Here is a 26,862-nt window from a genome sequence, read left to right as displayed (position 1 = left end):
GGTCAAGGTACAAAGACATACCTATATCACACGACTCTAGGCAGTGTTGAAAGGTAGGTTTTTCAATGATCATATCCACGGTCCACATGTGATTGTAATAGTTTGTAATTGTTCCTTACACCAGCATATTGTTATTGTTGAGAAGTGCGCTAATTCCTTTCATACAAATCCTTTTTTATTCAACAGCGCTGGACGAATAATATTTGTTTCGCAGTTTGAAAAGTAATACTGTGCACATTAGATGACGTCATGGCTCTGCATGCTGTATCTGAATAGACGCAAGAATGCATTTTGTATGTCACACTCGAATACGTCCATCTCGACTCAAAATGCCATTTTAAACCACACTGGTAAAACACATGCTTTGTTTTAGTAACTGTAAGTAGTTGCATTGATTTCCTCTCCTACGGGGATTTCCTATCTCCTTTTCCCAGGGATTCAGTATAGTGGATACAAATATCATGTTATCATTGCGTGAAGCGTTCTTTATATATTTGCACTTCTTTCATAAGGATCGTTTCATAATTTTCTTCCCTTGTGTTAGGTGTCCCCCTACTGTGTGTCCCTCCACTGTGGATCAGGCAGATGTTAAAACAAGGGGATTAAGCTATAGTCTGTGCCAAGAACGAAAACACTTGTTCAGTTTCTAGTGTATTTGACCGTATTACATTTGAACAGAGTACAAGATATTTGAGTGAGTGAGTGAGTTTAGTTTTACGCTACACTCAGCAATATTCCCGCTATATGGCGGCGGTCTGTAAATAGTCGAGTCTGGACCAGACAATCCAGTGACCAACAACATGAGCATCGATCTGCGCAACTGGGAACCGATGACATGTGTCAACCAAGTCAGCGAGCCAGACCACCCGAGCCCGTTAGTCGCCTCTTACGACAAGCACAGTCGCTTTTTATAGCAAGCATGGGTTGCTGAAGCCCTATTCTACCCCGAGACCTTCACGGGTTTACATGATAATTGAACATTGGTACCTGCATTTAACTGATAACTTCATAGTTGTATATATTTCTGTATTCAGGATGTAATTTTTATGAGGCCACGATGTTGATGTTGATTGTTGCAGGACATCTTGCAGGACATCTTGCAGTACAGCATCTCCAGTCAATACGTGCACCCTTACTGGTACTTTTCCTTAATCGATGACCATCATAAATCAAATGTTCACCTCCTTGACCATTAGGTACGAACTGGATATTAACTTGAGTGTTAACCATGGCTGTGATACTGACTGAAGTCATTGCTTCCTTACATGTATCCCGGTTGGATTAAATATTGCAGATGGCCAATTTACTGTGACAGTTGATTTCGGCTCACCAATGAGCCTTGTGACTCGTGAACGGTATTCGCGCACCACCAGAAACCTACTATACCTAATCTGTTGTTTTACGCCTGACTGCTCTTTATTGTTTTTTAAAACAGTTCGCACTCTCTTTGATAGGCATTCTAGATGCTGAGTAGATGAAGAATGAGGACTATGATTTATGGATATACAACTTCTTTTATTCAGTGAGTGCGACGTTTCAACATAGATACTAATGTCGTTGTCAAGCAAATGGTACAGGGTAGGTGTTGGTGTAGGATGTTGTTGGTGAGGGTCAGGATGTTGTTGGTGAGGGTCAGGAAGTCTGAAGTGTCAAACGACAGCAGCTCTTCCTCTGTCGGTTGGGGCGAGAGTGATTTTAGGGTCCATTCTGAGTTGCCTCAGGATCTCCCTTTCTGCCTTGATTAAGTTATCATTAGCATTGGTTGGTTTATTTTTACACAGTATGTCCGCAATTTGGTGTCTGAGGTATTCTACCTTTCCACAAGGTGCTAGTTGTTGTAGGCCTTTCTCAACTTGGGCAATGAACAAACCATTGTTTTGGCGGAGGGTGGAAACAAATTTGAGGCCTTTGGACAGGGCTGTGAACTCTTGACTGGTCAGGCTTCTGCTGCTGAGGTTGATTGCCGTTCTCATGATGTAGTTATTTCTGGATGGTTTGCTCTTGGGTTTGGGAGGGGGCATCATCTTGGTAAGTTTGGTGATGTGATTTTTCTTGAGATTGGTATCCAGTCTTTGATTTGCGGCTGTCTGGAGGTTGCGTAGCTTGTTGAAGGTGTCAGTAGGGAGTGATGACCTGAGTTGTTCTTGGTGATGGGCTATGGAGTTGAGGGTTAGGGCTTTCATCTTACGGTGGTGCTGAATTCTTTCTTTGACAAGGAGGTGGGCGGCCTTTTGGAGGATTTTGTTGGTGAGGTGATCGGGCTTCTCAATTGGAGGCCTTTGGGAATGATGCGTAGGTCCCGGCATCTCATGAGAAAGATGAGGTGGTTTCTGGAGTGGATGGACTTCTTCTCAAGGTTCGCACTCTGCCAGTAAACCTTGTGTTATGGCACACAGCTTGTGTTTTCGTAACAAGTCAACACCTTTGTTACCCTACTTTTCGCAACGAAAAAGTCAAATCTGTAGGATTAGAATTCCCGGCTTTACATTCAGTCAACTCACACTAACCCCCGGACCTATTCCCATGGTTCTCGCAATTCAGTATACTTCGCACATACGATGACTGACACAACGCCTCGCACAACTGCATTCACAAGAACACACACTGTCACACACAACATACAGACACGCTCGCGCGAACACACACACTCACACTGACACACCCAATGACGCGCACGGTGACATGTGCATCAAGGATAACAGGCGCAGGTTGCTAGGATAGGAAGATGGAGTTTGCTCACTATTGAGAAGAGAGGGGGAGGGGTGCATTTTCATAACTAATTCGTTCAGTATTTGTCAAAAATGTATGGCGGCAGAATGAAGCAGCTAGGTAATTATTTCCTGTATGGCATTCACCCGTGAAGATCCGGGTTGTAATAGGTCTTCATTAACCTGTGTTTGTCGTAGGAGGCGACTAACGGGATCTGGTGGTCAGTTCGACTTGCTGTCCTTGTTGAACATGTCATCGTATCCTATACTAGGCACATGAAGTACTGTGTATGAAAAATATAACATCTAAATTCATCAAACCTGCGTAGACACATGACGATTTAAACTCAGAGATTAGTGACATGTACCCAAGATGCATGCACGTGCCACGTTTTATGACGTCAGTGGTTTCGTCCTGCCCTTGCGATCGTTCTAAAAATTAAACGGCTATTGAAACGCATAGCATGCCGCAACGTCATGAGGCCATTGGAATGGTCCGTGGGGGAATGTCTCAACGACAAGCGGCTGCACATTTCCACTGCCACCGGAACACCATCTCTGCACTGGTGAGACGCTACCAGAACACAAATAACGCCATCGATCGGCCATGTTCTGGATGTCCACGTATCACAACGCAAAGACAGGACAGAAGTTTAAAGGGGACCTATCTTGGCCACAGGCTTCAGACTGCAGTGATGACTGCCCGGACCATCCCAGTATTCACCCCAATACAGTTCGACAACTTTTACGTCATCACAGGATCAGACCACAACGTCCCGCCATACGACCTATCCTGACACAACGTCATCGACAAGCTCGCCGAATGTGGTGCCGAAACATATCCGCAGACCCTTGTTTTGGTGGAGAAATGTTGTTTTTAAAGATCAGTCCAGGTTTAGCATTTCTCACAGTGATGGGCATCAACGTGGCCATAGACGCGTGGGAGAACGTTATGCACAGGCCTGTGTCTTGGAGAGGAATCGCTTTGGTGGTGAATTCGTGATGATTTGGGGTGGAAAAACAACTCGCGAAAGAACTCCTTTGGTGATTGTTCATTGCAGCTTAACTGTTGTGGGCCACGGGGAAGGGACTCTTCGACCTGAGGCAATTCATTTTCTGCAACGGCATGGGTTAACATTCCAACAGGACAATGCCCACCCCCATACGGTATGGGTTGGTATGGATTTCTCGCAACACCACAACGTTGACTTACTTCCTTGGCCTGCAAATTCACCGGGTCTTTCCCCGACAGAGCATGTTTGGGACGAGATGGATCGATGTCTATGTCAATTTCCTCATCCACCAGATAACGTCCTTGACTTTTTAACACAGCCCTTCCTTGCACATTTGACAGGCTCTATGTGTGGTCGATACACTGCCCTTCTCAATGGCGATGGTGGACATACTCGTTATTGAGCTTGTGACATGTTTGACCCCTGTCCCGCTTGTGAACTCGTGACGTCATTATGATTGACTTTTCAATTGAAATTCTCCCGACTTGTTGTGGTCTCATGATCCCTCCATTACAGTTTATATGTAAGTTTGACATTGTTATCGTACTTATCAGTTGGGAATATATTTTGACAATGCACAGTTTCTTTATGTGTCTAGTATAACTGCGTAGATTGACGGCCATGCATTTAATCACCGGATTGTCTTGTTCAGTCTCGATCACGTACAGACCGCCGCCACATAGCCGAAATATTGCTGGGAGCGGCGTTACACAGCGAACAATCAATCAATCTCTATAATATCCCGGGTATTCACACTTCGTGTCCTACTTGTGTGTTCTTGGAATCCCGTTATAGATATGTCACTGCTATAAATAACACCGACGTGGCTACATGTGACGTCACGTGGTTTCGATTATACTTAACTCATACAGTGACTGCACGAAGGTAAACCTTTAAATTTACTTCAAATCAGGTCCACGTTTCCAGCTGAGTCTACACCGACTCGTTACACACGAGTGGGTTTCTGGTAATGAATATCTACTGTCAGATTATATCATGATATATGTGGTGAACAGAGAGACTTGTCATTGCGAGGATTAAAGATTTCTTTGAAAAATATACATAAAACTATTGAGAGGACCCCCGACTTGAAACCCTTCACAGTTTAAATATATTGTACTATGAAGCGTTTCAAGTCCAAGGTCATCTCAAAATATTTATATTTTTTTTAAAAAAGTGTTTAATCCTCGCAATGAAACTAGGGCCTGTGAACGCCAGAGGTTGAGCAGTCGCCACACATCATGTGTCCACGGGTCAGAACATACTTCCAGGACCGTAGGTAGACCGGGTAGTTGAATTCTTTTACAGATTACTTTTTGTGTGCATCAAAGAATTGATATACAACTCTTTTAAAGTGCATAGTTAGTGCCATCTTAAAGTAAAGTTAAAGCCCTGGTCTCCCGTGCTATCAGATATCGACATTTCGGGCACAATGCTAAAATGCTAGCTTTGCAAAAGGAGGGTTACTTCATTTTTACTGGGATGAGAAAACTGACAGAAGTATAAGTTAAATGCATAGTGAACTTGCGTAGCAGGAACAGACTATATAAGTTGTAGTTATGGGAGATACCAAAACCGGATGCAATGTACGGCTAACCCGGTGCAAACTACCGTTAGCTGGGATCTCGTCTAAGTACTTTGACACCAGCTGTTCAGAGTCACGGAAACTGCCCATGTATATGTCGTAAAACTGTCAAGCGTGGATGGTTATATTGCAACTGTCATGTTTCCACCAAGATGTGAATTGAATCGAAGCAGTGTGGTGCTTAAAGCTTTAGGTAATAGCGTCAAAGAATCAGGTTCAACAGATGGGTGCACTCGGTGTACAGTTTCCTGCGCGAGGGGCATATCTTTTTCGGCGTGTTTAAACCTGCTACAGGCATTTTTTATATAACATGGGCATTCCATTCAGACACCAAGATTCCGGACCTGTTTTAACATGTTATGATGACTGCTAGGCAGGGCAGCATGAAGTAACATGTGTTTGGTATGTCACAACTGGGGATCAAACCGCCTCTCCCCGGACAGGCGCTCTGTTTACTACACCACCAAGGATTAGTGTAGAAAGATCAAAATAGAATTCAGTGTCTGACGTTCGTTTCTTCTTCTGCGATACCTTCTCCCTTCATTGAATCACGTGCTGTTGACAATAATGAATTCGACATTTTTAAGTGGTGTTGCGTCTAGTTTTGTGCCGCTCTCACCTGGATTCCGTCGGTATCCCAGCGGTTGACATTACCTGCACTGTCAGGAAAGGAAGTAACTTGCACCAAATGCAATACATGACTCTATAGACGAGGCTCAATCTGTGATATTTTTATCGATTCAGAAATATAGTCAGACTCAGGTGTTTCAAACTTCGATTAAGCGGTTTGACTGTATGTGGATGTTTGTTTGAATGAAAAAAATTTATTAAATCAGACTGGCACACATTTTCATACAATGAGACGAGTTTACGGGTCAAATTCCTTTTTTGTATGTATGTTCATGAACATTTGGAAAGTCATTTGTGTGGTGAAACGAGTCCCATTTATCGTAGATAACCCAGTCAGTACTATTTCAACGTGAAATACCAAGGATACAGTACACATTGCTCCTGCCAGTTGTCCCACCAGCGTTCGAAATAATCGCCAGCCCGGAGGCCCAACGCTGGTCGTTATTGTATCAGACCGGCACTTCTGCAGGCTTGGGTATCTGCAGGCTTGGGTAGATTATCTGTCTTTCTTCACAACTGGAATCTTTCCCTTGTTTGTTTCCCTTTAATCAAGTTCAGGAATCATCCATAATTCATCACACAACGATAACTTACAGTTTCACTTTCTGGTACTTCAGCGCTATGCATGTCAAAACCACTCTTTCATAAATAAAACCGTCTCTTTGCGTCAGAGTATTCGCTAACTGATTTTGTAAAAAACAGAGTCGAAATGTGTACAGTGAAGTGGTTTTATTGGTTGGACTTTAAAAAAATGGGCCTGCAGATTTTATTCTGGGCCTGCAGATTTTAAAGCCTGAAGATAGCAGCAGACCCTGATGGCCAACCGGTATTTTAAACGCAGGTTGGAACCCCAGTCTAAGTAAACTTAGTCTCAGTGTATTTCGTTACACTACACCACTGAGTCTAACAAAACCTAGTAGAAGGTCGCGTCAGGTAACCTTTGAGCAATCAATGACAGTCCAGTCAAATGCGAGACGGTTAAATTGATTTAACCAATCTGACAACGGCTACTATTTAGGGATCGGAGGGACTTTCAAAATATTCAGGTCACCGACACTGATATCTCCACAAACAAAAATCAGCATATAACACAGTTATTTGACCTGCAGTATATACACTTTGGGGTTTCAGTTGACATGGTTACCATTAGCTGATATTTCCACAAGATAACATCCTTGAATATTGTCAAAACACTATTTTCAGCGACTGTTCACTCACCGTTGTCATGGCAGTACGTACGCCGTGTGCATCACCCGGAAGCGATCGTACGTTAAATAGCATTCGGAATCGTTCGGGTACGAACCTTTTCGAGATAAAAAGTTCATAAGGGATGTACGAATGTGCACTTTCGCGATTTGGTAAGCGGTGTTCTGATTGGTCAATCTCAAAGGTTACCTGACGCTACCTTCCATAATGTTTTGTAAGACTCAGTGGTGAAGTGTAACGAAAAGTACTGAGGATAAGTTTACTTAGATTGGTTGGAACCCCTGAGTCGTGGTGTACTTCCACTCCGTGTTTATGTTTGGTACTGTAGCTGAGGAAAACTTGCCAGAAGTGTGTGAACTATCACTGCTAAACCAGTTTATGGAATATGCCAAAAACCCAGCCAGGCATCAGGGCTGGTAACTTCAAAATGTTACCACGTGCAGGTAACTTCAAAATGTTACCATGTACAGGTAACTTCAAAATACCCTAGAAAAGGGAACATCTAAATTTTGTATCAGGCCATCGGGCTGGCTAACTTTAATTTAGATCGTTCGTCTAGTTAGCCCGTCTCCGGCGGTCGGACGGGACTTATTTCATACAGTGGTTAAATAGTGATGAAGCTATATTATTACGGATGGTTTCCAGGTTTCTGGAAACCAAGTCATTTTTGTAGTGTATCCGTTCTAAGCCGGATTTGTGCTGACGTCATGGGTATTTTCAACAGACCACATACACCTAAATGTTATTTCATTGCATCATCTCTAGTAGCTGTGGTTGATATATCGAAGTATTCCCCCGTTCAGTATAGCTTATTGGTGCATTGTTCAGTTGAGTAGTGTCCATTTGTCTTGACGGTGTAATCATGATGCTGAACACAGGACAGATGCTGTCATCAATGTTGTTTTATTTTACTGGTAGTCAGTAGTTTTAGAGTCCTCAAAAGTTGCGTCCCTAGGTAACGTCAGAAACCAATGACTGTAGATTCAAATCCCGATTATAATCTTTAATTTTTCCCTCGGCATATATATTCCTATTATCTGATTTGTCCAGATGCCGCATCCTTGTCCTGGTATACGCGTCGTGAGAGGACCCGGATGGAGCGGCAAGGACCAAGATGGCGGCGATGGTCATGTGGGTACTGTCCTGAATGTGGACTCGACCAAGGGTCGCGTGACAGTATTGTGGGACACTGGCAGAGAGTTTCAGTACAACGCAGGATACAATGACAAGTTTGATCTGCTTATATTTGACTCAGGACCAACAGGTGACTCGTAAATTCATGATTGAAATTTTGGGTTTTCAAATCGCTGATCTGTATGTGCAAAGGGATCGATATTTCCTCACCGAATGTTTGTTCATGAAGAGGAACATTTTGGACGACAATCCACCAACTGGCCTAAATATCATTGGATCCCGTTTCAGAAAGCTCTCGGAAGCCAAAGATCTCGTAACTTTTCTCGTAGCATTCGTTCCTCCAATACCGTAACACAGGTACGAATGCTACGAGAATAGTTACGAGATCTAAGACTTACGAGAGCTTGGTGAAACGGGGCCCTGTTTGGGTTTAACAGTTTGTTCCTCAGTTTAGACGCTTTTAACGATTTTACGAATTTAAATTGATAACAAAGGACAATTTGAATTTGGATTTTTTATTAAGATCGCAAACTTGTAAATTCCGTAAGTGGAAACACGTATGTTTATACTCACAAAATGGGGATATCATAGCGACCTCACCTTAGGAACTGTATCAGGTTGTACAGTGATGTACATTACTGTATTGGAGGACCGTAGACGGACACACTGTAAGCTCCATACGTGCACACCGTGCTAGGAGTTTCCATTCTTTACCATGACTCAGGTACTGATGTACAAGCTGAGGCTCATTCGTGACCAACTCGTGCTATTAAGGGGCAAGCCGAATAGTGACGAGTCTTCTTGGAGGTTACGGAAAGGGGCGAGTGGTGATGAATCACAGGATAGACTGGTACTCTGCCTATGCTACGCTCAGCATGCTGGTTACACTTGAAGTGCAGCGATAGCGCAGCGCGGAATAGGGCAGGGGAACCAGTCTAAATCACAGGCAAACTGTAGCGCAAATGGGTTGCTCAGCATAGAGAAAATGACCAATCTTCTTACATGCGAGCGAAGCGAGCAAAGGTTGGCAACGTACTTCATCGCTTCAGTTCGAAAAATAGTTTTCATGTCAAAATAAAATATCGCCACCATAAAAAGTATACACATGTTTCTTCGCGTGGTTGTGCTCTCACATTTCCAACCCCATGTTGAACAATTACTCACGTGAAATATTTTATATTCAACATTTTAAGCGCAACTCGTGGTAGATCAGACCGTTCTTCGCCTCCATTCCCCCTTCCAGCTTCCAACACCGAAGCCACACTTCACACACGGTGACTGCTTCCTGTTGTTTTGTAATATAATTATTCATCTGATGAATTTTCAGCTGTTCAACACAAGGGTGTCATTTGTGACAAGTGTTGGGAGGGCGATTTTGCAGGCATTCGTTGGAAGTGTTCCAAATGTACAGACTACGACCTTTGCACTTTGTGCTACATGGCAGACAGGCATGACGTCACACACGCTTTTCTGCGCATCCTCACAAGCACGTCGCCAGTGTAAGTTACTGTTAAAGGGATCTTTAACTGTCTAGGTTGTGCATATCTCATTCTACTGAGCATTTAACTATTGTCATTTCTGATTTTGAAAGGTTAACCAACGTCTTTGGTGGATAAGTTGAAGATCAAAACATACATCCCAAACGTTTAGCAGATTCTGAAGATCCATATATACGAATTACACAATTCGATTTTGTCAAATATAATACATTAATTTTAGCATTTAATCTTGGTGTGGAGTTGCTGAATCATTTTCCATAATCTCAGAGTAAGACTGGACAAAATGTTTCTCGGGCACATTTCTTTTTGAACCATGAGGCTGAAAATAAGGAAGACAAAAGTCTCATTAAACTGACTAACGTGGACTGGTTAAACGGACAGTTCCTGTTTAAATCATCAGGTAAAATGATACATCCCTGTGTAGTATGTACATCTCTATCTTGCAGAATGCAGGTTCCGCCAAGATCAGGCACGGCGCGAACCCAAGCTAAAGGCATGTTCAAGGGTGCCACCGTCATCCGGGGTCTTCACTGGCGATACGGTGACCAGGATGGTAAATAGCGACGTTTCTGAGGTTGTGTTAGATAGTTCCGTTTGGTCTATTTCTAGTTTATGATCCATCCTCAATCATAGGCAAACTGTAGCGCAAATGGGGTTGCGCAACATGTGGCGCTTAAAACTTTGAATAAAATATATTTCACGTGAGTAATTATTTCATATGGGATTGGAAATCTGAGAGCACAACCTAGTGAAGAAATGGGTGTGTACCTTTAATGGTGGCGATATTATATTTTTTGAACCGACGCGAGGGAAGTATGTTGCCGACTGAAGTTTTTGAACCGAAGCAAGGGAAGTATGTCGCTCGCATATAAGAAGACTGTTTATAGTCTCTGTTCTGCGCAACCCCTTTTGCGCCGCAGTGTGCCTGTGCCTCAAGACACAATCGAATGACTGGAAACACTGACATGATTGTGTAAGGAAACATGGAATGGACTGTTTGGCGACATAAGTGTATGGAAAGTTATCGTGAAGTTATCGGGATTGTGTTCTACCACTATCCAAGGTATTATCATACATCGTCTTTCTCCCCCACCACCAACTGCCCCTACTACTGCTGCTGTTACTGTTCCTGCTACTGCTACTACTACTGCTGCTGCTGTTGATGCTGCTACTACCCCTAACCGAGTTATTGTCAGAAATCGCCTTTCTCCTCTTCCTCTCCCCCTCCTCCTGCTACAGCTCCTACTACTCATACATTTACCACTATCCAAGGACTGGTATTATCATACATCGTCTTTCCACCTACTACTACTACTACTACTACTACTGCTGCTGCTGCTGCTGCTGCTGCTGCTGCTGCTGCTGCTGCTGCTGCTGCTACTGCTACTGCTACTGTTACTGTTACTGCGACTCGAGCTGCTGCTCTACTGCTACTGCTACTCCTGCTGCTCCTACTACTACTACTACTACTACTAGAACTACCACTACTGCTGCTACTATTATTACTACTGTTGCTACTGCGTCTGCTATTGCTGGGGATGGTACTACAACTATCGTCCCTTGTATCTCTGTTTCTGGTAGCTATCAACTGATTGTGATAAGGCATACACCACAAGATAAAGAAGTAGCCGAACCAATGTCACTACACTTCAGGTGGGGACGGAACGGTGGGCGAGATCGTCCAGTTGGACACCTTCCCTGGAGGCTTTGTCCGAGGAGCGGTCAATGTCCGGTGGTCAAAGTCTCAGAACAAGCTATGTAGCTACAGGGTAGGAGCGGATGGACAGGTTGCCCTTACTATGATCGACGAATCAGATGGATGGAAATACTACAAAGAACATTTACCCGTCCTGGGTGAGTATTCGGGCCAGAAATTCGATATTTATTCTTGAACTGATAACACACACACATGTTTCGCTCGTCCTTAAAGTGTTGACTATGAATTGTCTTATTTCACCAAAACGTGGATTTGCAACAAACTTGAAGAATCCATTTACTGATACCCCCTTTCATCACATGTTCGATATCGACGTTAGCACCTACGCTCAATCGTCGCTCTCATTGTAATAAAGAAGTCGTTCATCCATACATTACTATTCTATCTCAACCCATTCACTTGCCCTGAAGTCCTGTGCCTAGACTTTCGGAGCTCTCGTAGCGCTAAGATAGTCGTAAGTGCCATACTGTTACGAGTGTGTACTTTCTGTATATTTATGTTATTAATTCGGTAATAATTATTATTGGGTCACAATATTTCGTGTTTTGAATATTAAATATGATGGGTCACATTTCGTTTTAATATCTGGTCAACACTTGTAGCATTCTGGTTTTCCGGAATTTATCTGCTCCTAGTTTTCGATGTTTACTTCCGGGAGACTTATTCTGGGCATTCTAAAGTGTTGACGATGTTCATTTGTGCCCGAACTTTCGGGAAATGACTTTGTAAATATATATAAGGGCTGGTTGCCGTGTAGAGGGTGACACTCATACTCATTCACATTACTGCCAACGCTTGAAATCCTGTCAACGTCTGAATCTACATTATCTGCTGTCGCACCGATCGCTGTGTTGACATTCTGCCATAGCTGTTCTCTCTCACACCAAGACTTTGGTGAGTTTGCTATATTGTATATTGTGACCCATTGACTTAGATTTTGTTTCTCTTGAATTGTATCTGATATCTGCATTGTTATATTGACTTGTGACTTTGTGTATCTTGCTCTCGTTGCATAATAATAATAGAATTTGAACGTAAACAACTTGTCTTTCTACTGTTTTGCTGGTTTACAAGGGGATTTCTTAAACTGTTGTCACGGTAAATTCTTAACCGTAACAATACATTAACATTAACTTACGACCATCTTAGCGCTAAGAGAGCTTCGAAAATCTTGGCCCTGACCATGATGATAAGATAGGTTAGGATTATGGCGATTCCAGACGTACTGCATCCTGAGACTGTGCTCTTCCAAAAGGGGGATAAGGTTCGAGTCCATGTTGATCTGGAGACTTTCACCAACGTCCACAGGGATCACGTCGGCTACAGAGATGACATGAAGAGGGTATATATGTTGTCAGGATGCGCTGGCTCCTGTCATATTTTGTTTAATGTAACAATGCTTTGTGAATTGGATTCGTCTCCAGTTTGTCAACATACCATCAACTTTCTCAATTATGTGTGTCACTGGCTTTCCACCTTGAAAATGAGACTATATATGGACTAAATAGTAAACGTCCACATTTGTCCTGGTGAAATTGGTACTGTGATTACCTGTGCTTACCACTTCTGTTGAGGAGTGGCACCATAAGAACCTACTGCAATGAATATGGATGGCAATATTAATGAATCTTTAAATTCAGTTATCTCCCCTGTACACAGTGCCTGGATGACGTGGGTACAATTGTTCGCCCCTCCAAAGAAGGAAAGGCGTATGTTCGTGTGCAGTACGAAGATGAGGAGATATGGGCTGTGATGTCCAACTCCATCAGTAAGGTAATTCATATTTACACACTCAGTCTAACTAAGTTGTTTTGGGCCGCAGCCAGCTATAATGCCCAGACTATAGAGCCCGGACAGGCCATATCAGGACGAACAGTAACACACATCTCCATTCGTGACCAACTAGTGTATTTCCGGGACAAGCCGAATTGTGGTCTTCTTGGAGGTTATGGAAAGGGGCGAGTACTAGTGGTGACGAATAACACACCTCGAGAGGGCCACACTCAGGCAGATCATTCGTTGTACCCACCCGATCCTCTTAAGCAGCTTTTTGAGAAAGGAGGGATGCTTCATATTGAGAGAACCCGCCTATGCTTAGGCGTTCTTGTGGAGTGTGTACTGGATGGTCGGCGTCAGGAGGCGGGGCAGGCTTTAAAATGTCTAAATCTAGATCGAAAGTGTGCTTAATGACATACACTAGGAGCACAGATTTAGAGACTTAATTGTGAATGAATGATGTTAGGTGAAGAATTGTTTTGGTATTTGTCAGGTGCATTCATTTGAAGTTGGGGACATCGTGAGGATCACGTCCAATTACAACGCGGCGGTGCAGCTTCAGGTTGGGCATGGTGGCTGGACGGACCAGATGGAGGACGTATGTTCTTAGAGTTAAAATCCTAAGAAAACATTTTGTCGGTTTTACAGACCTGAGCAGATGCTGTTTGTGTTTAATCCTCACACTGACATGCAGTGAGTGAATTTAGTTCTACGCCGCTCTTAGCAATATTCCTGCAATGTCACGGCAGGGGACACCAGAAAATGTGCTTCACTCATTGTACCCATGTGGGGAATCGAACCCGGGTCCTCGGCGTGACAAGCGAATGCTTTAACCATTGAGTTACCCCACCACCCCATTGACATGCAGACTTTATATCAAACGCCCATATAAAGTTCAAATAGTATCATTTGTTTCAAATAGTCTTGTTTCAGATAAATTGAGGAGATATATGCTGAAACAGATGTAATCACGGATTGCAATATCACTAACACAAGTGTTGCTTATCATCATCAGAGCCTTGGCAAACAAGGGGAGGTAATTTCCATCGATAGTGATTGTGATCTGAAGGTCAAGGTCGACGGCCGGACCTGGGTCTTCAATCCAGTGATCTGTACCTTCCTGGACAAGAAAGCTCCAGTGGTCAGTCCGTCCAGCTCTGTCAGCGAAGCAACAACAACAGCGCAAACATCCTCTAAGCGGGCAACATCCACAGGTGGTGGAGGTATTATGACAGGGGAGATTCAACTTTACGCTACTGTGCAGTTTTATACTGTCTGTATTAGTAGAGTCTGGAACAGTCAAATCGATGGTCCATATCCCTGACAAACAATTGGCGGACTGACTGGGTATGGTTTTACAACCGCTTTTTGTTACTGTAATATACCAGCGACATCATGGCAGGGAACACCAGAAATGGGCTTCACACGTTGTCAGTTTATAGACATCGCGACATCTGTTTGGTTGGCTCTTGAAGTGCCATTCTGACCAAAGGGAAAAAATAAACACCTGACACACACAACACACAGACGCGCGCGCGCGCACGCACGCACACACACACAGACACACACACACACACACACAGACACAGACGCACACATACACATACATATGTTTGTGTTTCTTCAGACATAGGCGACCTCCTGGCCAAACTGCGAGTCTCCATGTCTCAAACGTCCTCCAAACAACTCATCGCAGCTGTCAGAGACGGGGATGGGGAAAGAGTCAAAGCACTCGTCCGGTCTCTGGACAAATCCAAGGTATCATCATATACCATCTTTCGTTTAACTCAAAATACTAGGGAATCCCAAGAAAACCAGTTACCTACCTCCTGCCTAATGAGTTCCTTAGCATGGTATGTTTATATCGATGCGGCTTAAAACACAACTCTGTCATTGATGTTTTAGATTGATGACGACACGGAGGGAGTGACTGCTTTGCACACGGCTTGCTTCTGGGGTCACCTGCAGATTGTGAGGTCACTTCTGAGTGCCGGAAGTGATAAGAATCGGGTCAGCAAAGATGGCAGTACTCCTCTGCACTATGCTGTGTCGAGGTGATACAATCGGAATGGCCACACTTATGTATCTGCTTGTAACGTTGTACAGGATGCCCATGTAACATGCGGGGGAGAAGGTGGGGTTCTGAGGTTTTCTGTTTCATTGAGGGAAAGGGGGTTTCTGCATGTGCTTGTTTAGCGAATGGATCAGATTATCCAGCGATTTATATGGATTTCAAGTGGACAATCAGCTGTTATACAGTGGAAGCTGCCAAAACCGGCATCTGACAATTCCGGCAAGGTGACAACACCAGCATAAAATCTCAATCGCGTCTGTGACTTGAACATTTATCATCAGCTCTACAATACGTCACGTTGTCTAGAGTGGATTTTTTCTTCATTCCCGATGAGTGCCGGTTTAGACAGCTGCCACTGTTCTTTTATCCGTGTCTGTCATCCAATAAATCAGATCAACGAAAGAGGAACTTGAGGTTTTTGGATCTTGACGAATGTGAGTGAACATGAAAAAAACCCTTCACGTATTGTAATAAAATTGTTTACACGCAAGTGCGCGTTCGTGTACGAACGCGCAGATATAAGATGTAACCCGCACAGTTGGGTGTGGGAAGGTGATCCTGTTCCCCATTCAGGTGTCTGGTGTATCTGAGCGAGGTAGCTACTTGTAAACACATATAACATGATTCACGACCTGACAAATGACCCCAATTTGCATACTTGGGAACGCCCCACAGAAACTTGAAACTAGAGGGAGACAAGTTGTCTGATAAATATCGAGAAGTTCATTTTCCCCGTGTGTTTCACGCATGAATTGTTATAGCACACTCGATTTGGGAACAGGTACAATCCCAACGAATTGACTCAACACAATATATCCATATCCATTTCACGAAGCAAATGACATTTTTCTGGGGTTTTTTAAAAAACAAAATTGCTGAATATCTAAAATGCTTGTCAATGCCCCAATCATCTATTTGTCTTCGTCTTTGTCTGCGGTGTTGTTTTAATGGGTAAAGTTGACTTTTCGTCTGCTAAATATTAAATAGATAATAACTACATATAGTTAATTGTGTTTCATTTAACTTTTTAATATGTTAAAAGTTATCTGTTACTGAATGGTGGTGGCTAAGGGGGAAATATTTTTATCCCATAATATTTTGTTCCTATTTCTCTGTACGGACTGATTTTCGTCCATAATTCCGCTAGTGATCGACCGAGAATACATGTCTTGGAAATTCATGTAACCGGTTCCAGAGAAATGGTTAGTATTCAAACAATATTTCCAAATTTCTGTCATATTTTTATTATGGTCACCAAAATTGTGTACAGAAAACTGAAAATACCTTTTGACATTGATAAGTCAGTGAGAAATATCTTTGTACACAAATTTGTCTGTATTTCTTTATTGCACGCAAGTATTGCAAACGCTTGGAAACAATGTCTTTACGTTCCATTAAAAGTTTACGGTTTGACTGCGTTTTTCGCCACCTAAACCGCATGTCTTTGAGATTTTTTTCAAAAACTTTCCTTAGAACCCTTGTAGTTCAACTGGCACTTTGCCATATCATACATCGTATCCAGAGTGGGTAGTTGTTTTTTTCACGCCATATAAACTTTGAACAAATTGACGGACTGCACACCGGTCGAAATCATCAAGTTTGTAACTGCAAGTTTTCAATTCGTTGTACCGCCTCTCTTGTCACAAATGCGTTTAGTGCGCAGGATCATCTAATATGTGTCTAGCAGTATATTGTCTGAGCTATGGACCAGTGTCTGAGCGGGTATGAGCGTCTCATTTGGATATCACAATCAATAAACACACGTGTCGTTTTAGAATGCAGTAATCTTTTATGGCATGTTTACAGTTACAATATACTGTAAGGTTATTTATTGAACACCGTTTATCGCCCGTTGCCACAGGGACCATACAGATGTAGTGGAAGCGCTGGTCAAAGCAAAGGCCGACCTTGACATAAAAAACAGCAAGGCCATGACCCCGCTACACCTGGCCGTGTTCAAGGAGGTTCCAAGTCCATCCTGTGCCACTATCCTTATCAAACATGGGAGTGATCCCAACACCCAGGTACACGGTGGGCTGAGTGCAAGAAGTAGTTTTCGGATCTATAAACCCAATGGAAGGGTTGCACAGCCATGGTTGATGTCAATCCTGTTCTCGATATAACTGGAAGGCGTAATATTATTTTTTATTTCTTGAAAAAGAAAACAGAAGTGGTTGTATTTGTTATTCGCAGATATGCTGCATGAAACTTGGGTATTCATGACTCTTGAATGACAATATTGTCCATCTCCTTATATATTATGTGATGAAAAATAACGTAGTTTACTAATGCCACGTTGTCTTGAATTCTCAGGACGAGGAGGGAGACACACCTCTCCATGACGCCATCACCAGTCAGGACAAGGACCTAGTGAAGGTCCTCCTTCAGAGTCGGAACATCAACCTCCAGCTGTGGAACACCCAGGGCCTCAATCCATTCCACCAGGCTTGCCTCAGTTTGTCTGGGGACATAGAGTAAGTGAGCTTAACGTATTGTGGCAACGTCTTTGATCTGGCTTGTCCATGTCTCCCTCAGAGCGTAGAGTAAGTTGGGGCGATGTAAGGACTAAGCGTCTTCCACAGGCTGTCATTTGTCCTTCTTGGAATATAAAATAATGACTGTTCTGGAGATGTGCCGAAAATGACCTTCAGAGCCGGAACATCAACCTCCAGCTGTGGAACACCCAGGGCCTCAACCCATTCCACCAGGGTTGCCTGGAGGTGTGTCGATAATGACACAATATGATTCTGTTGATGTCATATTGTGTGGAGACGATATGATCGTTTTGTTAGCAGACAAAAAACACCTATACATGTTTCTGTAACGAGTGAAACCTAACGGGGAGGATTTTCTCAGATTTCTCGTGATTATTGAGAATTATTGATTATTGATCATTGCTGCTACGTCATGCACAGAACCCAATAAGCTTTCACATGGAGTACCAAGCTGACTTCTATTTTCCAGAGTCCCTCGTCAGATGATTCAGAGGGACGCTGCTGTAGTGAACTCAACGATACGTCGGGGACAACTCTCTCCACTCCATATTGCTGTCTTGAATGAATTTGTCGGACTTGCCGGTCTTCTCATAAGTGTAAGATACATCTTCATTGGCGTGAATACCACTACATTTATTTTGCAGCGTGTCGGTTAAATGTAGAACTATATACTGACAAACAAACAGATCAAAGGATCAGAAAAAGGTAAACAAGAAGACATTGATCTTTGTTTACATACATGAATTTGCATCCGTTACAGTTTATCAGTGCATTTCCACTTGTATTGAAAATATCTGCGAACAATGCATATCAGAAAAATAACATTTTTTATATATATTATATCTGAAACTCAAGCATGTGCATGCTTTTACTTACAGGATTGTCTAGTCCAGACTGGAGTATTTACAGATCGTTGCCTGTAGCTGAAATATTGAGTCCGGCGTAAGACTTGACTCACTCACTTACTGAAACTCAAGCGTTCAGGGATAACAAAGTCAATGAATATCCTTGTCACTTATTCTCTTACACTACCGTAATCAAATTTCATAATTCCAGGCTAACGCCAAAGTGAATGCCCGTGACGAGAATGGTAAAGCTCCTCTTCACTTAGCGGTACATCGGGGAAACATGGAACTTGTGGAACTTCTCATTGAATCGAGTATGGTGTTGCATATAAATATACTTACATAAACATACAGAAATAGAAATGTGAATGAAGACACTATGAAACATGGTTGCATTATGTTGTGTATGTAGATGGCTGCAGTTACAAATATCACAGTTTACAGAAGTCCGTTTCGGATCATTTGGGAGCCCTCGTTATATTACCATTGTAAATCCACACTGATGGCAGTGTGATTATATGCCGTTATTGAGTCCTAGACAAGCCATCTCAAACAGTTATAGACAGGTGTATTTGCACTTCTACTGGGTGGTAGGTTAGTACAGTGCTTAAAGCGTACCAACCTCAGATCCGGTTTGATTCCCAATGTAAACAATGATTTCCAACTAAGTTTGGATTCCCGAAAATATTGAACCCCGCAATAAGTTTTGTTTTGCACGTAAGTTTTGATTTCCGACGTAAATATTGAATCCAAACGTTAGTTTTTATTCCCGAAACACGTTTTGATTAAGTAAGTACTGAAGTCCGACGTTAAGTACTGACTCTCATCGTAAGTATTGACTCTCATCGTAAGTATTGACTCTCGTCGTAAGTACTGAATTCTGACGAAAATATTGACTCTCATCGTAAGTATTGACTCTCAACGTAAGTATTGGATTCTGGCGAAAATATTGGCTCTCATCGTAAGTATTGACTCTCATCGTAAGTATTGACTCTCATCGTAAGTATTGACTCTCAACGTAAGTATTGGATTCTGGCGAAAATATTGTCTCCCATCGTAAGTATTGACTCTCAACGTAAGTACTGAATTCTGACGAAAATATTGACTCTGATCGTAAGTATTGACTCTCATCGTAAGTATTGGATTCTGGCGAAAGTATTGATTCATCGTAAATTTTGACTCTCAGCGTAAGTATTGGCTCATCGTAAGTATTGGCTCTTCGTAAGCATTGACTCTCAACATAAGTATTGACTCTCATCGAAAGTACTGATTCCCAATATACGTACGCTTGCAATGATGTGAGTTGTAGGTTAGGAAAAGAGGCAAACAACTGTGCGTGTCATTCAGATAACTGAGACTTCCCTATGTAGACGCCGACATAAACATCCGCGACAACGACGGAAACACACCACTGCACGCCGCCCACATGGACGATCAGATAGCTGGGTTGGTGAGTACAAGTTGTATTTCCATTTCCTAATGATTCAATACTGTGATGACACACTCATACCCACGAAGATCCGGCATTCAGAAGCCTCGGGGTCAGGCTCGCTGACTTAGTTGACTCATACCCAGATCGATGTTCATGAGGTCAATCACTGGTTTTGCTTTTCCATTTTCTATTATTTACAGACCACCGTCATATAGCTTGAATATGTATTAGTGATGCATACAACAATAAAATTGTATTCATTACAACATTTGGGGCGGTGGGCTAGCTTAGTTTCGGCCTTGTCCCGGGTTCGAGTCCCCACATGGGTATGATGTGAGAAACCTTTTTTCCGCGTTCCCTACCGTGATATTGTCGGAACATTGCTGAAAGCGACGTAACACCATACCCACTCATCCATTTACACTCCGTTGGTAACGGATATACGTAGCTCCACGAGTATTCTGTGCATAATCGGCGAAACCAATTGCTAAAGACCAGGTGCAGAGAAACAGCTAAAACTCACGTCTAACCCAATTCCCCTGTTACCTTGGCTATTGCTCTGCTATCCAAACCACCAATAGACCTTGTGTCAAAAAATATAATAAATCACACACTGACTTTCTACTGTAGAAATAATTGTCGCCGTCGTTGCAAACGTCACGCACCCAGCATGCCGTTGCTGATGTGACAGATAGATTGGAACGCTATGAGACTAATTTCTGTTGACGCACAGCCCAGATCCAACTTATAGAGTCGCGGCCTTGGCTTGAATTTAGTAGCATTACTCATTAAAAGATTGCGTCAAAGATAATTTTACTCAAGCCCAAACGATTCTCACAGAAACTCACAGAGATTGGTTGACTGGGTGGGTGCAGAGTTTGTTGGTCGTATGGACCATGTTTACTCAGTGTTAGAGGTGTGTTTTGGTTACGGTGGCGTTGAGGATGTCGGGATATTGTCATGGAAAAGCTGGACGTGATGCGGGTCCCACACATTATAACGTTGGTTGGTTTGTTGTTTAACGCCGTATTCAGCAATATCACGTCGTACTCAACAACATAACATCGTGCTCAGCAATGAAACGTGTTCCGCAGTATAACCGTACTCCTCAATATAACGTGGTACTAAGCAAGAAAACGTCGTAACCAGCAATATAACGTCGTAATCACCAATATAACATGGTACTTAGCAATATAACTTCGTAACCAGCAATATAACGTGGTACTAAGCAATAAAACGTCGTAACCAGCAATATAACGTGGTAATCACCAATATAACCTGATACTTAGCAATATAACGTGGTACTCAATAATATAACACATGACGCTATTTTTAAAGAGTGGATCACGTGATGAGGACGCGGCGGTTGCAATCCGATGCCACCTGGCGGAGAACGGAGGGATCGTCAATTTGAAGAATAACGACGGCAAGACGCCACTGGATCTCGTGAAAAACAAAGAAGTCCGAGTCATGCTAGAAAGGTAGAGCTCATAACTTCATATTTGCGGTCCAGTTGTTTATGGGGCCTTTAAATCATCGTATTTGTCCTACACGTGCAGCTAAAACCTTCCCCGCGGAATCAATAAGATCAATAAGGCATCCTGAAATAGGCAGGGGTGATTATATACCTTGAAACCAACGTGGAGATTTGCCTCCCTTTCTTTACAAGTATTCGCTAATTCTTCCCGTTTATTATCATTGGACAGTCCAGTCTTGGCCACAGGTGTCACTGAAATGCAAAACAGTACTGACCCGCTTGCTTTGACCACACCCACGTTTTGTGAGAATATATATTGTCGTCATCCATTTGTGTCAAGATCGTTTAGCTGAGAGTCAAAATCGGGTTTCAAATGACTTGCAGAAATACGACTAAAGAATTGGTAGGTGTCATGAGCGGTGCCAGAAAGTACACTCATCCATGATCATCTTCACATTAACTGTTTAATCGATTGCATGCGTTGGTAGTGCAGCGATTGGCAAAGCAGGTGGTTGGGGTACACCAAAGCATTCGACCTTGTAATGATGTATTGTACTGGAAACATTTCGAGTAGGGGGTCATCTCTAAAACAAAAAAGAAAGAAAATCCTCGTAAAGGCACGATGGACAGACCTGGAAGATGTGTCATCTTTCACGTATGAAAATACAGACCATGTCAGTCATACATATTTTTATGGTCGGTAACCTTGAATGTTTCAAAATTACTTTAAAAACCCGTGGAAAAAATAAGAACGGACAACACGAACATATCATTATTATCCCCAAAATAAAATTAATCACTGCCTTGGTCTCATCTGTATCCTCTACGCACTGATGTCTCTTTGAATATGTCCATTATGCCGAACAAGCAAATGCCACATGCTGTTTTAGCTAATTTTTGGGGTACTGGGGTGTTGGGGTAGTGCCTTTTAAGGTTATGGGTACGACCTTTGGGAATTGTCGATTCCAGGTTGCGCGAACTGCCTGCTTAATTTTAGATCAGGGTTATTAGGCGTGGAATACAACGAAGGAAGGTGACTAAAGACAGTTTCTCTTTTAAGAAGTTGCCCTTTATGATCTATGTGAATAATAATGATCGAACTATAGAGCTGGAAGCATAAGAGGAAACAAATGTAAATTTAACATACATGTATTTCTTTTTACAAATATTACACATAGCTTTAAAATCTGGTATCTGTATTTTGTCCGTGCTTATGAGAAAGGCTAAAGACTGTTCACTGACGTTACTGCTTGTTCAGCTTGACCTCAGCTAATCTACATATGCATGACCCGGGAGGTCAAATGGCACACACGGCAGGTCGAGGTAATTTCATTAAAATCAGGGAGCAGCGGCTGTTATTAATGTTGCGTTCGTGCGAAGCATGCGTACATCGGAAACATTAAACCATCTGTAGCTTGCTTTTTTAAAGAAGGTTAGGACATTGCTGGTGATTTATCGACACTGAGATGTCAAGAAACCTTGTCTCGGTTATTCGGACGTGTTGACAACCCGCTGACAAAGGTACACCCCTTCACAACAGTAGACCCAACCAGTTGTGACATGTTCACGCGATGCATTTGTATTCCCTTGATCAGGTCAAGCTGTAGTTTGTAACCACATTCATGTCCAACCCTCTGTTATGCATACATTGTAAAACGTATGTAAATGAATGTACAGTATGGTTCAAAATTATTGAGAATAGCTAAAGCATTTCATATTATTAAACGAGAACAAATCAGATAAAATTGAATGTATTGTGAAAGTGAACTGACCTTTTCATGTTGTGTAGGTAACAATTTAATATTTTATCAAGTCTCCTTGAGCTTCACGGCACAGTCTAAGACGGGTAGGCATACTTCCTATCAGAGAGGTTAGTGTTTCGTGAGTTATGCTGTCACAGTATCGGACCACTTCTCTCTTCATGTCTTCAATTTCTGTCAACCCCTTTTGATTCACACATTCCTTCATCATCCCCCAAATGTTCTCAATGGGATTAAGTCAGGACTATATGCAGGAAATGGTAATGCAGTCACATTTTTCTCCTGAAACCACTGCTTGGCATGTTTTGCGGTGTGTTTAGGATCATTATCTTGCTGCAAAATCCAGTCATTTCCATAAAACACATGTGCACTTGGAAGAAGAAAATTATCTAATATGTTAGTGTAGCGTTGACTTGTCAGATTGCCCTCAAACACACACAGCGGGGTCGTTCCTAATAAGGATATCCCTCCCCATACATGAAACTTTGGGCTGTATTTAGGTCGTTGATACAACGGTGCTGATGCAGACTTTGTCCATATTTTCACATTATTGGGATATACCCATATTGAGCTTTCATCAGTAAAAATCACATTTTCCCAGTCAAAGTTTTCATGTGCCAAACACCACTCAACACGCCTGTCTTTATGTTCTTGTTTCATGAGAGGAGAAGGAATTCCAGTCTTTTTCTCCCATCCAAGATCAATCAAATTTCTTCTAACTGTAGATTTTGATACATCTGTTGATCCCCTTTCTATCATTTCATACCTGATGTTGGAGATGCTTGCCCTTTGCTTTTTAGACGCTAAAATTCCCAGCCGGACGCGATGTGAGAAGTCCAATTTTCTGGGTCTCCCTGCTCCTTTCTGGTGCCCAAAATCCTTTCCCTCTTTAAAATTCTTCCTAATCCTATACACAGTAGAAAGAGGAGTTCCTGTTCTCTCTGCCAATGTATTTACATCATCAATTCCTTGATTACACAACTCAAAAATCAACCTTCTTTTATCTTCAGCAGACATTGTTGACAGTGCTGAGGAAAATGACGTCTGCTACAAATTCAGGGGAGGTAACTCTAATTGTACTATACTCAGTAGGCCAAGATGAGTTACCTCCCTTATACCATTACTTAGTTTTAAGTATCAGTGAATCAGTTGAGGTGTTAGGATAGCTCAAAGTAAGAAGAAACATTCTCAATAATTATGAACCAGACTATATATAAGCTCAGGGGCTTCAGTCGAAAAGAATCGCTTGCATGATTGACTCTTATAACGCTGAAACAAAATGTGTTCATGCATATAAGTAAACACAACAACATGATGTCTTACTGTTCGTCATCACAGGCTGGCCAGAAAACCAAGACCCATGTTGTCAAAGACAAGACAACCGCCCGCCCACTGGATCAACATGGGTACCGACACCATGAAGTTGGTTGCCGTCACAGCTTCTGACCCCACAACGGCCAATGAGCACCGGACAGTGACGAAACGGATGCAGGACACACTGTACAACAAAACTATTGTGTCTGTCCACCGTATCCAGAACATCAAGCTGTGGGAGCAGTATGCTGTGTGAGTTGTAGTTGTCATCCATGTTGGCTTCAAATTGTACTCTTGTTCATTTGACTCCATTCAGTTCAGTTTTGTCTAGATGTAGGTACAGCTCCATTAACTATAGGTACACCGCTCACAGCCTGGGCAATTTTTGACCTTTCATTTCTCACATCTGTTCACTGAGTGTCAGTTTTGTCCATTAGCTATATGTACACCGCTCACACCCTAAACAGTTTCTGTTCTTTAGCAATTCTCATTTCTGTTCATCATGCGTCAGTTTTGCCCAATAGCTATGGGTACGCCGCTCACACCCTAGGCAGTTTTTGTCCTTCTTTCGCGATCCTCACTTCTGTTCACCTTCTGTCAATTTTGTCCGTTAGCTGTAGGTACGACACTCACAACCTAGGCAGTTTCTGCCGTTCTTTGCCGATCCACATTTTTTAGATCTGACTAGGTGTCAAAGACGTGTGATCACGGCGAGGAAAGCTGTGATCATCTGCGATCTGCATAAGTTTGCTCTGATCACTATGACTGGTGTAGTTGTGATGACCTTGAGGATCGTGGCTGGGAAAGCATCTGAAATGAAATCCATATTTTTCGTAGCTGTTTGTCTAATTAAATCATCTTAAAATTCAGAGCCAAAGCTGGTATGGAGGAACAGTACGGCAAGGGGCAGGCAAATGAGCTGACTCTCTTCCATGGAACTACCCCCGATTCCGCCAAGCTCATCCCCATTCAAAACATAGACTTCCGTCTATCGGGACGTCGGGTTGGGGCGTTGTACGGACAGGGGGCGTATTTTGCAGTCGATGCCAAGTACTCCGACAACTACACGAAGGAGGACGATCGGAGACACCGTTTCATGTTCATGGCCAAGGTTCTGGTCGGGAGAACAAGGAAGGGGGCCAGAGACATGACACGCCCTCCCGTGTATGACTTGAGTGACAAGACCAAACTTGCTGACTCAACTTGCGATGACGAACTGAGACCCAGGGTCTATGTGATATTCACTGACAGACAGATTTATCCCGAATACCTTGTCGAATACGCATAATCCATCTAAATCAAGATCCTCTCAGTGGCCTACTTGTCGCACGTGTTCAATACCTTGGCCTTTCTTATCACTATGTGTTATCAATTTGCAGTCACAATACTATGACATCGCTACACTCTACGTCTAATTATAGGATCGTTTTCACAAATGTTCATATTTCAATGGAAACAAACGAAGAGTGTTTTTCATGATGATGAAACGAATCTCACCCTAGTGTCGTCTGACATTAAATATCTCAACACTCGTTAATGAATTTAAAAAAATACCTGTATCAGCACATGAAGATATATTTGATATCACGCGGGTGAGATTTTCTATGTATTACTGTCTTCGTATTGTCATACTGTTATTGCTTACTTGAAATACAAAATTCCTTGATAGATTGCAGTATGTTTGTAATAATAAACTAAACTCACTCACTCTGCAGTTCCTGTCGGGCATTGCTGAAGCAGGAGCAGTGAGCAGACGACAACAAAATTCAGGCGCGTAGCAAACCATTTTGATCATGTAAGCCCGAAAGTCTGCAAAATTTCAAAGTTTTACTTAGATTGTATTGAGTGCTTGCCCAGCCTTTCTAGCAACAAGCCCGGACTTTTTTCTTAAAATGGTAGCTAGGGTCAGGTGGTCAGGCTCACTGACTTGGTTGACACGAGTCATCGGTTCCCAATTGCGCAGATCGATGCTCATGTTGTTGGTCACTGGATTGTCTGGATTGTCCAGACTCGACTATTTACAGCTGGAGTATAGCTGTATGCGGCGTAAAACTAGACACACTCACTGTCTGGTACGCAGATCAACAGGGTCCACATATTGACCTCTCAAACAGGAAACCATGAACAGACACCAGGAGGATCAAGCAATCATCAAACCTAAAAACAAAACTAATAAAAAACAAAACTAATAAAAAAA

General features: G+C 42.6%; 1 protein-coding gene across 3 annotated transcripts; it reads left to right on the top strand.

Moving 5' to 3' along the window:
• Nucleotide 1: 1 nt before the first annotated feature.
• Nucleotides 2-26,862, top strand: LOC137268301 (E3 ubiquitin-protein ligase MIB2-like). 3 transcript variants are annotated; one of them, XM_067802850.1, is made up of 19 exons: nucleotides 2-53; nucleotides 8,193-8,406; nucleotides 9,604-9,775; nucleotides 10,222-10,328; nucleotides 11,429-11,629; nucleotides 12,713-12,834; nucleotides 13,152-13,265; nucleotides 13,762-13,866; nucleotides 14,284-14,491; nucleotides 14,896-15,026; nucleotides 15,174-15,322; nucleotides 17,204-17,366; nucleotides 17,656-17,816; nucleotides 18,307-18,433; nucleotides 18,894-18,996; nucleotides 20,053-20,132; nucleotides 21,453-21,595; nucleotides 24,690-24,917; nucleotides 25,536-26,372. In XM_067802850.1, exons 2-19 carry the CDS (start codon nucleotides 8,193-8,195, stop codon nucleotides 25,951-25,953), a joined length of 2,946 nt encoding a protein of 981 aa, XP_067658951.1. In that variant the 5' UTR covers nucleotides 2-53; the 3' UTR covers nucleotides 25,954-26,372. The 3 variants fall into 3 exon arrangements, with proteins under 3 accessions (XP_067658951.1, XP_067658953.1, XP_067658952.1); XM_067802852.1 differs by having other exon boundaries at nucleotides 9,658-9,775; nucleotides 25,536-26,370; XM_067802851.1 differs by lacking the exon at nucleotides 2-53 and adding an exon at nucleotides 4,561-4,606 and having other exon boundaries at nucleotides 25,536-26,862.

This window comes from Haliotis asinina, chromosome 16, assembly GCF_037392515.1.
Source record: "Haliotis asinina isolate JCU_RB_2024 chromosome 16, JCU_Hal_asi_v2, whole genome shotgun sequence".
In the NCBI taxonomy this organism is placed as follows: Eukaryota; Metazoa; Mollusca; class Gastropoda; order Lepetellida; family Haliotidae; genus Haliotis; species Haliotis asinina.
Note: the sequence above shows the minus strand (reverse complement) of the source record. Positions and strands in the feature narration are given on the sequence as shown.

What these genes read in the sequence shown, in the direction of transcription:
- LOC137268301 (XM_067802851.1), top strand. Translation starts at nt 8,193, where the DNA reads ATGCCGCATCCTTGTCCTGGTATACGCGTCGTGAGAGGACCCGGATGG. An exon ending in CTGCACTATGCTGTGTCGAG is followed by an intron (nt 15,323 to 17,203) that starts GTGATACAATCG and finishes CCGTTGCCACAG; the next exon opens with GGACCATACAGATGTAGTGG. An exon ending in GGAACTTCTCATTGAATCGA is followed by an intron (nt 18,997 to 20,052) that starts GTATGGTGTTGC and finishes TTCCCTATGTAG; the next exon opens with ACGCCGACATAAACATCCGC.